The following is a 16,081-nucleotide window of genomic DNA, read 5'->3' as shown; positions in this document are numbered from 1 at the left end:
ATGGGCGCATTTATTTCGTATTTAGTTGTTGTATGATAAATGTTTAATTACCCAAGTTTGAGGTTACTGAGACACCGCGTGGCAAGGTTTCAGGAATTCTACGTGGACCATCCGCTTACGCCTCCGTATCCACCTATTCAACACCACCGTTCTTCCTGCTTTGACCAACGCTTCTGAAGCCTAGGCGTTTTGCGAGAAGGAGTAATCTAGGGCCAACATCGCAGAACTTTTGAAGGAATGATATTAGGAGTATCCCGTTCTACATAAGAAGGGATTCGAAGTTCAGCGCTGCGTCAACGACGAAGGATCAGAAACGGTGTCGCACATGCCAAGAAAGGCGAAAAGAGTTGGCTTGACGTGATGCATTTCTTCTCAACGACAATCTGAACCAGACCCGTAGCCGACTAGTAACTAAACGATATCAAATGCACTGGAGGAATAGCGCCGGCCAGACTTTTTTTCCAATGCCTTATGAAAAAAAAATTGCTCATCGATCTTCCGCTAGGAGAGGATTCAATGGGTAACCTATTCGCGCATTCGGGACAAATGAAAGTGTTACTCGTTAATTAAGAAAATCGACGAACAACCGAGACACAAGTGATAACACTATGTGTAAACTGGTTTGAATAAACAACTTTTTGCATAAAACTTTTTTTTTGTGAGTATTCTAACTGCTGCACTCTGTATGGACAGCTTTGTTGTCTTTCAGAAGTTATTATACTACTTCCTTCAAATTGATTCTAAATGAAGATATATCATCCATATTATTTGGATCTAACGAAAAGCTTATTTTTGTCAATCCATGAGCATTATTGAGTATTGTTATTTGTTGTTGTTACTGTGTATTATTATTTATTACTATTTAATAATCATATTGAAAATAAGTCAAAAGTGTATGTAGCTTTTCAGTTCTTTGCATCCAAATCTCTAATTAATTGTGGTTGGAAGTGTGTGTCCTTAATAATAATTTTTTTTTTACTTTCCTCTTTTCTTTTTTTTTCTGTTGTTGTTTTCTTTTATAGTATCACATCTTTACCGTAGTACCTGTCGATACTCGATGCATCTCCTGCTTCCTACTTACTAAGAGAGTATTGCGACAACTTGCCGCAACCAGGAAGCTATTTGTATGAGCTGTAATTTGCTTTCTATGTCTCACCTAATACATACGTCGTTAACAGGAGATGACGTGAGCGCCAGACTGCTGCAGGCGTGGCCTCAGGGCTCCTATCGATTCGGTCCTCACTACCCGCGACATGACGGCCGTCCTGTTGCTTCTTTCTGTTCTTTTTGTCTTTACCTTAGCTGCACCACGAAATGATGGGTTACCAATGTACGACTTCACCGGCGACAAAGAAGATCCCTTCGCTGGCAATGCAGCAGTTGAGCAGGAGGATGCACAGGTTGAAGAAGGCGAGGTACGATTGGTTAAATCTTGGTGGTCGAAAAGATCTGCAGCACGGCGGAATGCAATCCTTTAGAGGAAAAAAAAACAAAATTTGACAAAAAAGAAACTTGATAGAAAGGATACGTTACGTATGACTATGATCTCTCAGTCAGAAATTACGTTTATAAAAGTGTTCAAATAACTAGTTAAAAAAGAAATATAAAAATTTAGAGTTGAGTTGAGTTTTTGCATGGAGTTCAATTCCGTGCAGTTGAGTTAGCGTGCATAGCTGCATATAATAGAAGGGTTAAAAAAAGCGAAATTTTTGATGTCAGGTCTTGTTCGATAGTAAATAGCGTTAAGGTTTGTAAAGTAATTGAATTGGTCACAGGGAAAGTGTGAAACATCTCTCTGCAAATCCAACAATCTGAAGCCAGTAAAAATTAGTTTACTCAAGGTCCTCATCTGCAGCTTCTCATTTCTCGCTTAATATTGATGGAATGAAACCACATGAGGAGAATTTTTCGAAAGTGCATAGACGTCTGTGTTTATCGAGTTTCCCCGAATGCTATCTTTAACCCATTTTTTGCAGAAGAAATTAGAAACCGTATTCAATAGATGACATATGCTTCACTTGAATCAGTTTTTTAGTCCATATTTTGCATGTAGTGTCTTTCGCAGTAGTTTTTTTTTTCAAGAAAAAAAGGTCAGGTTGACTTTGCAGAGATATACTAAGGCTGTTTTCTTGTATAGTTCAAGTAATCTTTTAAATAATTTTTTATTGAAAGAATGGGATTTATCAATAAAAGCGGATTTGTAACGGTAGTAAAAGTGTAATAATGTAAAGAAGAAGTGGAATTAAAATCAATTTGTCTGAGTTTTGAATTAATTTTCAAAACTTGGTTGGAAATCTTTCTTAAATAAAGAGCGATTCCAAATGGTTATTACTAACGTAAAATGAAAATCTCGCAGACTGAACAAAATGACTTGCTGTTTTTGGATTTTTGTGTAGTAAAAATTGAATTAGCTTATTATTCAACCCCACCTCATATCAGTGAAGTCGCGTTGAGTTGAAAATTCGTGTTCTTTCATTTTTGGATTATTATAAGTTTATGAAATAGAGCATACATCACATTTGAACTGTGCAGGTGTGGAATTACTTGTTTCAGATGAGTTTTCTTGTTTTCAAACAAACTTTATGGTGTGCTGTACTGCATTCAACCTTATTGAGCTGTTTCTTCCATCTTGGAAGCTTCTGATAGCTTCAACATGTAGTTTCTTTTAAAGGCATCACCCCACGAATCTGAGGTGGAACGGATTTCAGGTGGAGAGTTCCTATACGACTTCGTAGATTATGGAGAGGAGGGTGATTCCGTCTATTTCTTGCTAATTGCCGTAAAAAATGGCCCGGAAGATTCGGCGTGTGCACACGACTAGCGCGCTCCAATCGAACTCGTTGTGGAAAATAGCGCGCCGGAACCCTCGAAGTCGTATCTTCCGGGCCGTTTTTTACGGAAATAAAGAATAAATAGACGGAATCACCCTTCTCTACATAATCTACGACTCCGTATAGGCATAACCCACTTGAAACCCGCACCAGCTCAGATTGATGGGGTGATGCCTTTAACACATAGACTAGGTCCTGCAAGTGACTGTGTAGGCTGCTCACACGTTCATGAACCTCAAATGATTTTGAATGGGATTCGAACGCGTTGGCGCATCCACACATAGAGATTGATCAAGCCATTCATTTTATCTTTATTGTCCCTTTTCATTTTTTTTTCCGGACTTTAGGTGACTAAGATTTAATCACGACACTCGTTTCTGAACATTTTCCTTGAAGAACTCACAGATATACAACATTTTCAAAAACTAAAGGATGATAATTTCGGTACATTCGTGCTGTCCGTCCCTCGTCGAAACCGCTGTGCTGTCGCTTGGAATGTCCAACATGTCAGTTAGCAAACACTCTAGAAATTTCGGAGTTCTCATCAGGGAGGAGAAAACGCGCAAGCTATGTACGGATTTGAAATGCAGAGACTCAATCCAACTGTCAAATGTCCGGAAACATGTGTAATTTTTTAAATTTTCTTGCGCCGCCCGTCAAAGACCAATTATTTGTCGTCTCATAAAAATTTGATGAGGAGAAACTAAGATGAATAATATAATAAAGTGAAACTAAAGAATAGTAAGAATATTGTATTGAATTATCGCGAAACGGCTAATTTCCCGCAGAACAGATACGAAAACTCGGAACAATTCTTTAAAAACATCTAAATCACCATACGCTCCGTTGTTCCAAGAATACTTCTGTATGCAATGTTTAGGCCTTTCTTCTGCCCGTGTCGAAGCAACTCGGCGAGGTTTCAGGACTGGCCGTGGACGGCAGGGGACGACTCGTCGCTTTCCATAGAGCTGAACGTGAATGGGATGCTAAGTGAGATTCTCGTTCTTCCTATTAGTAGCCATTAACTAGTGATTAGAATATTAGTGTTGCTTTGCTGTTCCTTAAAATTCGCTAGTTCTCGAGTTATTTCCAGATTTTGCGTTTTTCCCCTACTTCAACGTTGCGTAAATTTCTTGAATATTTCTGATAATTGTGTCCATTATGAAAAATGCCCAATCCTAGCTTTTTTTTCCGGTTTAAATTTTGAACTGGATGTGAACTCTGCATTCTGGCAGCGACGCATGTTAAATTCATAGAAAATGATTGGAAATCGTTCAAATTAACAAATCTGTGGCATCTAACAGTTGCCGTCAACAAAAATGCCACCACTTGGTAATATCCGATCACTTCAATATCACATAATGGACGATTTAAGAAAATAACATAGCCTTACAGGACTTACCATTGGTTACACGTAATTTACCAGAGAATCGTCCTCAATGCTAGCTCAAATTCATTTTTTTTTGTTTTGCCCTTGTTCTCAAGCATTGTTTTGAGCGCTCTGCGGTGATTATGGAGCACCCGTTCATTAAGTGGTCTCTGGATTTTTTTGTTGCAAAAATGAGGAGGAAAAGGCAGGATCGGTTTAGAAATGGGACGTTCAAGCTGCTATTCACACTAATGAAGTCTCTTCACACGTTTCTTTGCCCCAGTAGCGTCACACACTCGGAGGGGTGTGAAAGAGCAGGAAAGAAATAATTGTATCTTTGAGGCGCGTTGAGTTGTTAAGAAAGGAACAGGAAGAGAACTGTAGGAACAAAATCAAAAGTGCTCAATAGGTTTTTCTTAATAATGTTCTCAGATTTCGAAACGTTTTTATTGTACTCATCACATAAAAAAAATTTAAAAAATAAAATTAAAGAGATTAAAAATAAAAAACTTAAAATCACATTAAAATTAGGTAAAGTAACTGCTTTCTTCTATGCACGGATGCTTTCCTTAGATAAGTAACTTTTACTTTAGGAGCTTTAAAACCTGTCCTTAGAACCTATATCATGGCTGAGTGCTAATTACATTTAAAAAAAACGAAAATTAACTAATTACATATCTGAGATTGTGTTTTTTTGAAAGGATTAAGTTAAAGTTAGTCTTTAAGCTCGTTCGATGCCAAAGAAAAATTCAATCCGAAACTTGGTCCAATTAAGAATGCTACCATCGCTGTCATCGATCTGACTAATGGGAAGGTAAGTCATAAAATTACAATATTTTATTTATATAGTTGTAATTGTTATCCTGAGAGAAGCTTGCATACGCAAGGTGTCCCAAAATTTACGCGAGGTTTGAATTAAATAAAAACAGTTTAGTTGTATTCTTAGATTAGAAATTCATTAAAATTAAAAACTAGGAAATTAAAATATAAAATTTTAGTTGTATTTTTTAATTGAAACATAAAGTGCTTAGAATAAGGTTATGTATGGAATAGCACATCGAGCAAATGATCTTCACGGCTTTTTCTGGCACATACGCACTTTTTCCGTCGATCGTCACCGAAACGAGCGAGTACACGACCAAGAAATTTCTCATGCAGTAAATAGATTGTTTCAGGAGCCGTATGACATGACGCAGTATCTTTTTGAAATCAGACGTCCTTCTACATCAATTTCATCCAATTTAAGGGAGCATACCACGAATCTGGGTGGCACGTATTTGAGGTGGAGTATTCGCACACGAGGTCGTAGATTATGGAGACCGGGGTGGTTTCGCTCATCTCTCCCTGCATCAGTGCAAGCAGCCGGCTCCTGCATTCTGTTTTGTACGATGCCTTGCAGCGCGAAACCCTTGCACTCGCAGCGTCTTTTACTGCCTATCGGGGCAGTCCGCATTGATTTTCGACGAATCGCAGGGCGGAGGCGGCGCAAGGGGAGGAGCGTTGCAATAGATGGCGTCGTACAAAACAACATTCTGGAGGCGGCTGTTTGCAGTGATGCAGGCAGAGATGAGCGGAATCACCCCCCTCTCCATAATCTACGACCCCGTTTACGGATACTTCACCTGAAATCCGCACCACCTCAGATTCGTGGTATGCTGCCTTTAAGCATTAAGAACTCCGCTCAATTGTGGCGATATCGAGTACCGGTGACAGTGATTGCCTGTTCTGCCTCATTTTCAAAAAAGTATGGTCCAATGACGCCTCCAGCCTGAAATCCGTAACAAACAGTGACATGTGGTGGATGCTATTCCATACATAACCCTATCGTATGTACTTTACTTTTCAGTTTTAAAAATACAATAGAAAAACTGTGTTTTTTAATTTATTCAAATCTCGTGTAAGTTTTGGGGCACCCTACATAACCTTTTGATATGGTGAGGACATATGTTCAATCTGCTTAAAAGCACCGTACCACAAAAAAATCAGAGTGAGTGAAGAATCAGCGGGAGGGGCTAGGCTGGGGGGTTGTGAACTGCGCGATCCGAGGATTTTCCGCTTATCTCTCCTCAATGTTTGTAAAAAACCGTGGGAACTGCGTGAATCCATACGAAATACTTTAGAACGCTCCACTATATACACCTCACGGTCTCCTCAGCAGCCTATTCATATATCTCATTATATTAGGTTTGTGAGAAGACCTCATTGATTTTCGACCGTTCGCATGTGGATGCGGCGCGTACACAAAGGTGGCGAACAACTGAAATCGTCATAGAAAAACTTCGCCTTCCACGCCGTTTTTTTTTACGATTATTAGGTAAAGATAAGATATTAGATAAAGATATGCGAACCCTTCCCGGTTTCCCCAGTTTGCAAACCCATCTCAAGCTTTTCCGTGGACTCCTTCGGCAAGTCAGATTCGTGGTATGTGGCCTTTAAACAACAAATCTTCCACTTCTGGGAGTGTGTTAGAGTGTCTAACAGTCATGAATAGAAAAATTTGACTCTGTGATGGAATAGCTTGGTACACTTCGATATTCTACTTGGTTTCCCATAGTTGCTTTTTGCATCACCAGTTGCTTTTTACAAGCTGTCAAACATTCCTCCTTTTCCAAACATTACATTGAGTTGAGAAGTAGATCGTGAACGTTTTTTTAATCTCAAAAATACGCACGGAAATGAAAAGCATTGGCATAATGTTATAAAATGTCATTTGGACGGAGAATTTCTAGCTTTGCAGGAGAGTTGCTTACGATTTTTTCAATCTGACTGATTTTAGTTTTTCGCGTTATTAAAGTGAAGTTTAAATTGGCATGAGCGTTCATAACATCTGTTTTTTTTGCATTTAATCGAGTTGATGAGCCCGTTGAAGCTGCTTGTGAGATTTGTGGTGTGTAGGCATCGTGTAAGGCATGAAAAGCTTAAGTAGAAACAGAACAATGCGGAGACATATGAATGAAAAACGAAGAAAAAAATTTGGAAGAAACAAATACATCAGAAAAACTTATTAAACTTATTGAACTTATTGAATTTATTGAATTTATTGAACATGGAAGAAAATTCGCTGGAAGCAGAAGGAGGATTAACATATGAGAAATGAGATTGAGTTGTCGTAAGTTGTTTGTCTGAAAAAAAAATTGGAAAAGATGTCCAGAAAAAAATTTTTTCCTCAACTTACGACTATTGGTCGACTACGGTTTTTTATGCGTCTGTGAGGTCTAAATAGAGCTCCATGAGGCCATACATTTGAAGTGGAAAGATCATCTACTGGTGCTATTTCCAACCAATGCCACTTCTTCAAACACAGTTCCAATCTCGGTTTCAGCTGACCTATTGTCTCGTAGAATCAGAAAAAAACAAGTGCTGTGAAAAATGTTTCTGCTTAGTTGCCACTCTTTTTCTTAATAATTCTAGAAAAGCAAAATCAATTTGAAAAAAATCAAGAAACCAGGATATTAGTGTCACATAGAGCGGAATATTCTCGATGAAGTAGTTTAATAATTGAGCAGTATAAATAGGATTTTTAAAAAAAAAATTACACCCTCTTCAAATACTCCTTATTTCTATGCATTTTTTTAAGTTCGAGGAAAAGCTCACGCATAATTCCTTGACCCACAACACCTTCCTATCCCCTTTTCAGTGTTTCAACGTCCTTGTCTCTGAGACAGCGTGAGTTCCCCGTAGAACACCGATACACTCCCGGTGTTCTAGCCTTTTTTCCACAGAGAACTAATCTTCTTTACCGCTCAACAAGTTTTCTGTCTGCTGAACTCTACTTCTACTTCTATCTACCCCTTCGAGTTCACAAGATCCAGTATCTGCAGAAAAAAACCTATTTAAAGGCATCACCCCACGAATCTGAGGTGGAGTATTCGTAGACGGGACCGTAGATTATGGAAAGGTGGGTGATTCTGTTCATTTCTTCTTTCCTGTTCCTAATTGCCGTAAAAACGTAACGTTTGGGCTTTTTTTTTCTCAAAATTTTTTTTTAGGAGGGGGCCGGCCTTGTGCGCCCCCGTTTTTTCGGCGGGTCTTCCGGGCCGTTTTTTACGGCAGTTAAGAAGAAATGAACGGAATCACTTCCCTCTCCATAATCTACGATCCCGTATACGAATACTCCACCTGAAATCCGTACCACCTCAGATTCGTGGGGTGATGCCTTTAAAGCAGGCGGGAAACACTTCAGATAAACTGCTCAAGACCTCTTTTGAAAGACGTAGTTTTAAATCTGTCTTAGAGGAGTTCTGTTAGCAGACGGATAATCGCAATGTTGTAACATTCACCTCTAATGGATAGATGTTCGGAGCCGGTACCCCGACCTTTTTCACTTTTGCACGGTAAGCAAAGGGATTCTCACCACTTGAGCTGCACCCCATTAGCTAGATCTCTTCGAGGAGGGTCTGAGGATGAGGAGGGTCCGGCTCTTCCTTATTGCACCTACGCTCTAATGCCCCCTTTGAAATATTTCGAATTCTAAATGCATAAAACAGAACAAAATTACCACTTGGAAAGTGCGTTTCTGCAGCCATTACACATTATTTTATTTAGTTCACCACCTACATGTTCGATGTTCTTAGTCGGCTATATACTGAGGTGGTCCTTAAGTTTTCTAGGCCCAAACTATAAAGATGTGTCGCACTGGGGGCGAGGTCTACGTGATCCATAACAGACAAGCGCGTTTTAAAGCGAAATGAATGCTAATTATGCTGTTTCGTGGATGGATTGCGGTTCGCGTGATTCTCATTTCGGCCTTATTTCGGATGTTAGCGTCGAATTCGTGGAATATTACTGGAAGGGCAACAGTCACTGTTCAATAAACGCTCAAAATAGACCAACGATATATTCCAACGGTTTGGTAACGGGTTCAATCGAGGCTTTCCCGTGTTGTTTCCTTGAGTCCCACTAAGATGCTACGGGAAGCTGCTCACCGATCCTGACATCATAGCTACAGATCGTAGATCGTTTTCACTTCAGAATGACTAACATTGGAAGAATTGTTGCTTTTTTTTGAGAACATTCGTATTTCTACCTCTTTCTCCACCTTCTATTTTCACTCAAATTTGTATGACTTGCTTAGAAAAGAATAAAAAATGATAGAATGAAGAAGAAATGAGATTCGAAATTTTCTAGACGGGTGGCCTTCCATAGCCTTCCAGGCCTTCCAGTGAATATGCAACGATGAATAGCAGAATAAATAAAAAAACTAAGAAATAATAAATGAGAAGTGCAGAGAACTTTTGAAAAAATCTCAGTCAAAATAAGTAACAGTAATAAATTAATAATATTAATAATAATAAAAAGTCATTGGCGTATTAATTCATTTGGGATGCACCAACGCGTTTTACTGGAATTCGTACTAGTTGAGGTTTTGGAACGCGTATTGGCCTATACAATGACTTGCGGGGGCCAGCCGATGTGCCAAGTCAGTGTTTTGACCCTCCCAGACAAATCTGGTACCAACTTGTCGACCCCGGAGGGATGAAAGGCTTGGTTTGCACTAGGGCGGTTTCGAACCTTCGACCGTGTGGCTACAACGGACCTCCAACCGACTGCGCCACACTCGCCCCAATAATAATAATAATAATAATAATAATAATAATAATAATAATAATAATAATAATAATAATAATAATAATAAAAATAATAATAATAATAATAATAATAATAATAATAATAATAATAATAATAATAATAATAATAATAGTAATAATAGAAATAATAATAATAATAATAATAATAATAATAATAATAATAATAATAATAGTAATAATAATAATAATAATAATAATAATAATAATAATAATAATAATAATAATAGTAATAATAGAAATAATAATAATAATAATAATAATAATCGCAAGTGCTTATGCAAACTTCTCCACTCATCTGAAGCGTTGACTCACTAACGTAACACTCATCTGCCCTTACCATGCCAGGATCGCTTCAAGTTCCACGAAATACGATACAAAACTTGTACGAGACCCGTTGCGATGCGAAACCAAACAGTATTCGGGGAATTAATTAGTCTGCAGCAGATTTTGTTCAGATAACTGAAGAACATGGAAAAGATATGTTCTATATGCCACATGGATTGACGATTGACGAGAAGGGAAACTACTGGGTGACAGATGTGGGAAGTCATCAGGTGAGCACCAAGTTCTTTGGAAACAAAAATACACTGCTATTGATGTGTTTGGTGCTTGTTTGCAATTGTTTACTGTTTCATAAATTGTATTCATATTCGAGGTCCACAAGTTGGATCCTTCGTTCAAACCAATCCTCTCTCTCGGAGAGAAACTTGTCCCTGGTGACGATGCCAATCATTTCTGCAAACCCACAGATGTGGCTGTCGCAAAGAACGGCTATTTCTTCGTGGCTGATGGATACTGCAATAGCCGTATCATGAAGTTCGATCCTAGCGGAAAACTTGTGGACAGTTTTGGTGCTGCTGGAGGTATTAGTCATTAAAACTTTTATAACAAAAAAAGTAGAATACTACTAGAACAACTTTTAGAAAATAAAAATAAGTGCAGAAAATACATTACTAAATGGATTTGTAAGAATACAACAAATAGTAGAAATAATAGTAGAAAGTAATATTAGAAAGTACTTGTATTAGTTACTAAGCTGTAGTAGGATCAAAAAGACACGAAGCATAATGGTGCAGCTGGGTAAAGCTGCCCGTAGAGTTCAGAGCCGCGCGTGCGCGGTTAGGCGACTCGGCGGTTTTGGTGGTTATTGAGCGCACTGTTGTGAATAGTCAATAACCACCAAAACCACAGAGCCGCCAAATCGCGCGCCCGCGCGGCCCGGAACTCTGCGCTAGGAGCAGCGCGGTGGAGAGGGCGGTTGAAATCGAAGTGGGAACAAGAACGGTGTTAGGAGGCGTTCCCTCTAGGCCGTAACGCTCCACCGCACCGCTTCAAGCGCAGCAGCTTACGCAACTGCACCAAGCTGCAGGTCGTTTTGACGCTACTATCTATACTAGTTCAAGATTGCTGCAGTTCGCGACGGTCCCACCTCGATTCCATCTGCTGGCTCCACCTCGCCGTTTCGAGCGCGTACACAAATGCACCGCAACTACACTCGAGATTCTTGTCGCTTTGACCCGACTATATCTTCGACTTCCATAATAACTCAGTACAAAAAATATTAACGCAGCGTTTGTTCGGTCCCGTGGTATTTTTAATCATAAAATCAAAAATAGCATGCAGGTCATAAGTGAAGCGCGGAACTGTCGCTAATGTTTCTGCAACCTCCGATTGCTCCCCAGCAGTGCCTTTTGCAAGCCGTAGAAAATAAAAAAAAATTAAAAAAAGAAAATTTTATGGAAGTGCTTGTACGAGTTGTGATTAGTTTTAAATAAGAACTAAGAGCCTCTGAGATCTCAAGAGATGTTTCGAAACTATTCTGCTGTAAATTGTAGGCATCCGCTTTTGTAGGTGAACCAGTACTAGCTAAAATTTTGAATTGTAACTTTTCCTGTCTTTCTACAGCTTATTTTTTGAAACGAAACCGTTGTATCCTATTCTGCATACTTCTATGGATTTTTCTTTGATTTTGGATTCAATTATCCCTTTTAACCAGCCCTATCGAGTGACGAATTCTATCTCATAGCCATAATTAGCGTACTATAAGCTTCCCAATAAAGAAATGGTCAGGAAAGGGCCCTACTGTACATCTGTGGACAATTGACACAGTTTACTCATCGAATATATTGTAGTTTATATAAATACCATGGAACAACTACAAAGTAATTCCGTAAGGTTAAATTGCGTATACCTATTTCAGACGAGTATGGACCATCTGAATTCCTCATTCCACATTCACTGGCACTCATAGAGGACATGAATCTCATCTGTGTAGCCGATAGGTGAGCACATTACGTCCGCATAGAGATAAACATTGTACTGTAAGGACGTTCACCACGGAAACAGGAACTACTGTGAGAATGCAAAGTTGCATTTGCACTTAAGAATAGTGTCATCCTATTGTGAGTCAATAAAATCCGGTTAAGTCATCATCTGATAGTATCGGCTTCGCATCGTTTCCTCATTATTTACTGGTTACAGTAGAATTGTCTAGGAGCTCCAGTAGAATTATACGTAATCAGAAATTCGCTACTACATTCAATGCTAACAAACGGAACAAACTGATATATAATTGATATACGTACAAAGTAGAGAGAATATCTAAAACTTTCCTAACTACTAAGTAACACGATACGGGATGGTTTCGTTTATCTCTCCGTAAAAAAAACGACGAGGAAGACGCCGTTTTTTTGCTACTATTTCAGTTGCAACGCGCCGCTCCCATGCACACGTGCCGCATCCGGGTGCGAGCGGTCAAAAATCAATGAGGTCTCCTCACCAGCCTATTTAAATGAGACTAATGTATAAGCTGCTGAAGAGACCTGAATGTGTTCATAGAGTAGCGTTCTAATGCACCGCGTAGGAATTGAGGCGGTTTCACCCGGTTCTTTTTTGCGACGATTACGGGTGTGATGAGCGGAACCACCCCAATTTACAACCTCATCTCTGGCTTTCTCTCCGATTCCCTCACCACGTCAGATTTATGGTATGCTGCCTTTAAGCAACATCAACAGTCGTCGTAATATATGTTGTATCGGGTGACGCGTTAACTTTCCGGTGAAGACGTACGCTCCCTCTCTTCACAGAGAGCAACAAACTCCTCGGAACTCTTTTCTTAACCCTTTTTTTTTGCAGTTTCTCATTCTCCTTTCGTACATTGTCTAATAATTTATCAACAGTGTTATGTAGCCTTAGCAAAGTTGTTTTTCCATCACTTTTGCCGTTTGCTGTGCTCCTAGGGTGCCTTTAAAACCTTAGTTTGTAGAGGTTAAATTTTTCCCCTTCTTTGTGTGATTATGCACGATTGATACGGAGTTTCTAGAGCACGTTATTGTGGTAGTACTCTAGAAACGCCGTTCTACTAGTTTCCTTCAGATTTCAGGGCATCTATTTAAAAACTTTTATCTGAAGGAAAACGATGTTGGCCTTGAATAATTCTAATTCTGATCCCTAATCATGCTAAATTAGATTACCAGTACGAAAAAAAAAACTGCATGAACCAAGAGGAAGGGATCTAGTTTGTATGCGAATATGAATGAGTCAGAAAAACCTCAGACTTTTTTGAGAGCAATATTTCCAAAATCAAAATGTAATACAGCCTTAGCATGGCAATTCCTATCATTGTAATATAAGTTAATTTCAGGGAAAATGAGCGAGTACAATGCTTCTCGGCAGGATTAGCTGAAGGACACAGGACAATACCAGCTGGAATCCCGATTACAAGCGCAGAACAAATTGGACGAGTTTTTGCGATCAGAGAGAAAAGTATTGTGCTATATAATAACGGGCGGTGTGAGTGTATGTATGTGTGTGTGACGAAAATACTTTATGCAGTAGGACCAGTTCAACTCTTGCTTTTGTCCCATGACGGCTTCCGCTCGCACCACCTTCCCGGAGCCAAAAGGCAGCGAGATAGATTGAGACGGGGTCCTCAGCTGGTGCGCCGGTACCGGAAAGTAGAAAAATGGAATAAGACGGGTCTCGTGACGTCTTACTGGGACGCCGACGCTCGAAAGCAGTGAGATGGTCCCGACGACGTTATACTAGTTATACTGAGGACGCAAGAAACTGGAATAAGCGCTGTTATCGGTGCACCAGTATTCCTAATTTTTTTAAAATAAATAGGTGGCCGTCATCGTCGATCGCTTTCAGTCGTTTCTTTGCCTCAGAGTCGTTACTCAAGTTATTGGCAAGTTTCGTGAGTGACAGTAAGAATGTCCTTGAGTCAGACCCAGCTACGCTCTCAGCTGGTGTATCCAAGGCATCAGCCCATCTCGTCGGAAGAAATACACTCTAACGACTTTCTAGTCCATTTATCAGCTTGTTGTCGAAGTTGCACTTCATCCAGTATCCTTGATATCTACATAAGAATGATCTTTGTGAACTCATTGTGTAAAAAGCTCAGTAAGCATATGCTATGGTAGTTTCGAGGATCAGCTCGGTTTCAATTCTTATGGAATGGAATAGTAAGCGGTTTTCAACTGGTCTAGAATATTTTTTCCTTCAGATAGGACGTCGCGTGCACCACCGGAAGAGATTAGGTATTATCGGAGTATCATACATGCAAAGCTCCTTGCTATAGACTTGAATTCTTTAGACTTGTCCCTTTTTGGGCTGCTTACGGAATTTTATTCTGCTTGGATTCTAAAAAATCCTCCTGCAAAGCAGCTAGCACCCAGGTGTCTGTCCATAATCGTTCAGTGTTTGATGCATTCGGATGAGGCCTCAGAATCCTTCTTTTTCAAACACATTCCTTTTCGGACTACGAAGTTGGGTCCAAGTTTGGGATGTCGTGGGATGTCTAGCGCAGGCTAATAATCCTTTGAGGACTACCTTGTAGTAACGATTGAGCTCTTTTAGATGTTTTGAGACAGAGAGCCCTTGGGGATACAGTCGTCATTTACGACACATTTCTTCCATAGTTCTTTGTCTCACAGCAGATACTATCTTCCATCTTTTAGCCGACTCGTATTTTTGCCCGAGAGGAAAAGTGATCAGAACCAATTTAAAGGGATAAAATACTGTTATCTTCAATAGTGTGAATCTGTAAAATGTGAAATTGTGAATTGAATCACCCATTTTAAGTTCTCAAGAAGGCGATTTTGCCGAAATGTACTGCCGAAACTGATATTTAAAGTAGACACAGCTGTGGTTTGCGACTATAAGGATAATTTCCGCACGAGTCATGCCGTGGGGCGACTCCTATGTCCGCCGACAACCATTTATGTTACGCGAATTGTACTTTTTAAGAGAACAAAAAATATAATCAGCTGCAAAATTCTCCAATCGGATGCCAGTTTTGCGTAATCGATTGATTAGCTACGGAGAGAAAAGTGTTTGTCAGGAAGAGAAATTGAACTTTTTACGAACACTTACGCAAGAGTGAACAAGCGTATGTTTTTTACAGAGCACTATCTAGTTGGTGTTACTGGACGTGACGAAGAGGACCAAATTCCACCACAACTTTTCGTCATGGATATGGCTAGCGGAAAAGCCAATACATTCATTAAGGTTGTTCATTTCAAGCTAAAACAATTTTTAATCCGTACCCTTCCCGTAGTGGATACTTTGTAAATTCTGTCTAATTCAGGGAATCGAGAATCCCCATTCGCTTGCGATCTCTGACGAAGGCACTGTTTTCATCTCTCAAATGCACCCGAATCAAATCATCCAAATCTTCCTTCCCGATCAGGCATGAAGTGAACACTGTGTTCCACCCATCCACCTCCATCCTCAGATTTTTGATCTTGGTTCCTTCACGGGATGTTGCTAAGAGACTTCTATCGTTACCTGTGAACAATAAATGTTGATAAATATTGCAATGATTTTTTGTATGATTTTAAAATCAAATCTTATTAAAATCTTCTTTGAGAAGCTCTTTGATATCTGAAAAATCGCCATAATATGTTCTTGTAGTGTAGAAATTTAAAAAAAATTGAAAATGCTGTAAATTAAATTAGTTAAAGTGGAAGGATAAGAATGAATATAAAGATACGTCTAGGCAAAATTGTCTCAGATCATTGTCATTGCAGATCCAAATCTCAATTTTTTTCATTTTTCGTTTTGATTGCAGGAATACGCTTTTGTCCAAAGACAAAAAAAATCAAATTGAGTAGTAGTTTCTAAAATTTTAATGATGGAATTTAAAAATTCTAGTTTTGTATCCATGGATCCCTTCGCAATTCTACAAAAGTTTGAGTTTTTGGAAAGTTCCAAGCAAACCTTGCAAAAGAAAAACTTCCATTTCAATAAACCACGTAGTTGTCGTGTTTTCCAACTTATTTTTCAGTGCT

At 39.2% G+C, this 16,081-nt stretch overlaps 1 protein-coding gene across 1 annotated transcript; it reads left to right on the top strand.

Annotated features, from left to right (window-relative positions):
- Positions 1-1,253: 1,253 nt before the first annotated feature.
- On the top strand, positions 1,254-15,486 carry RB195_007363 (uncharacterized protein; the record flags this gene model as incomplete). Its single annotated transcript, XM_064180946.1, has 9 exons — positions 1,254-1,415; positions 3,712-3,821; positions 4,927-5,014; positions 10,244-10,342; positions 10,444-10,651; positions 11,989-12,070; positions 13,432-13,553; positions 15,196-15,299; positions 15,379-15,486. The coding sequence occupies 9 exons, from the start codon at positions 1,254-1,256 to the stop codon at positions 15,484-15,486; spliced, it is 1,083 nt and encodes a 360-aa protein (XP_064037776.1).
- Positions 15,487-16,081: the final 595 nt, after the last annotated feature.

The sequence above is a fragment of the Necator americanus genome, chromosome I (assembly GCF_031761385.1).
Source record: "Necator americanus strain Aroian chromosome I, whole genome shotgun sequence".
Lineage (NCBI taxonomy): Eukaryota > Metazoa > Nematoda > Chromadorea > Rhabditida > Ancylostomatidae > Necator > Necator americanus.
This window is presented reverse-complemented; position numbering and strand designations above follow the sequence as displayed.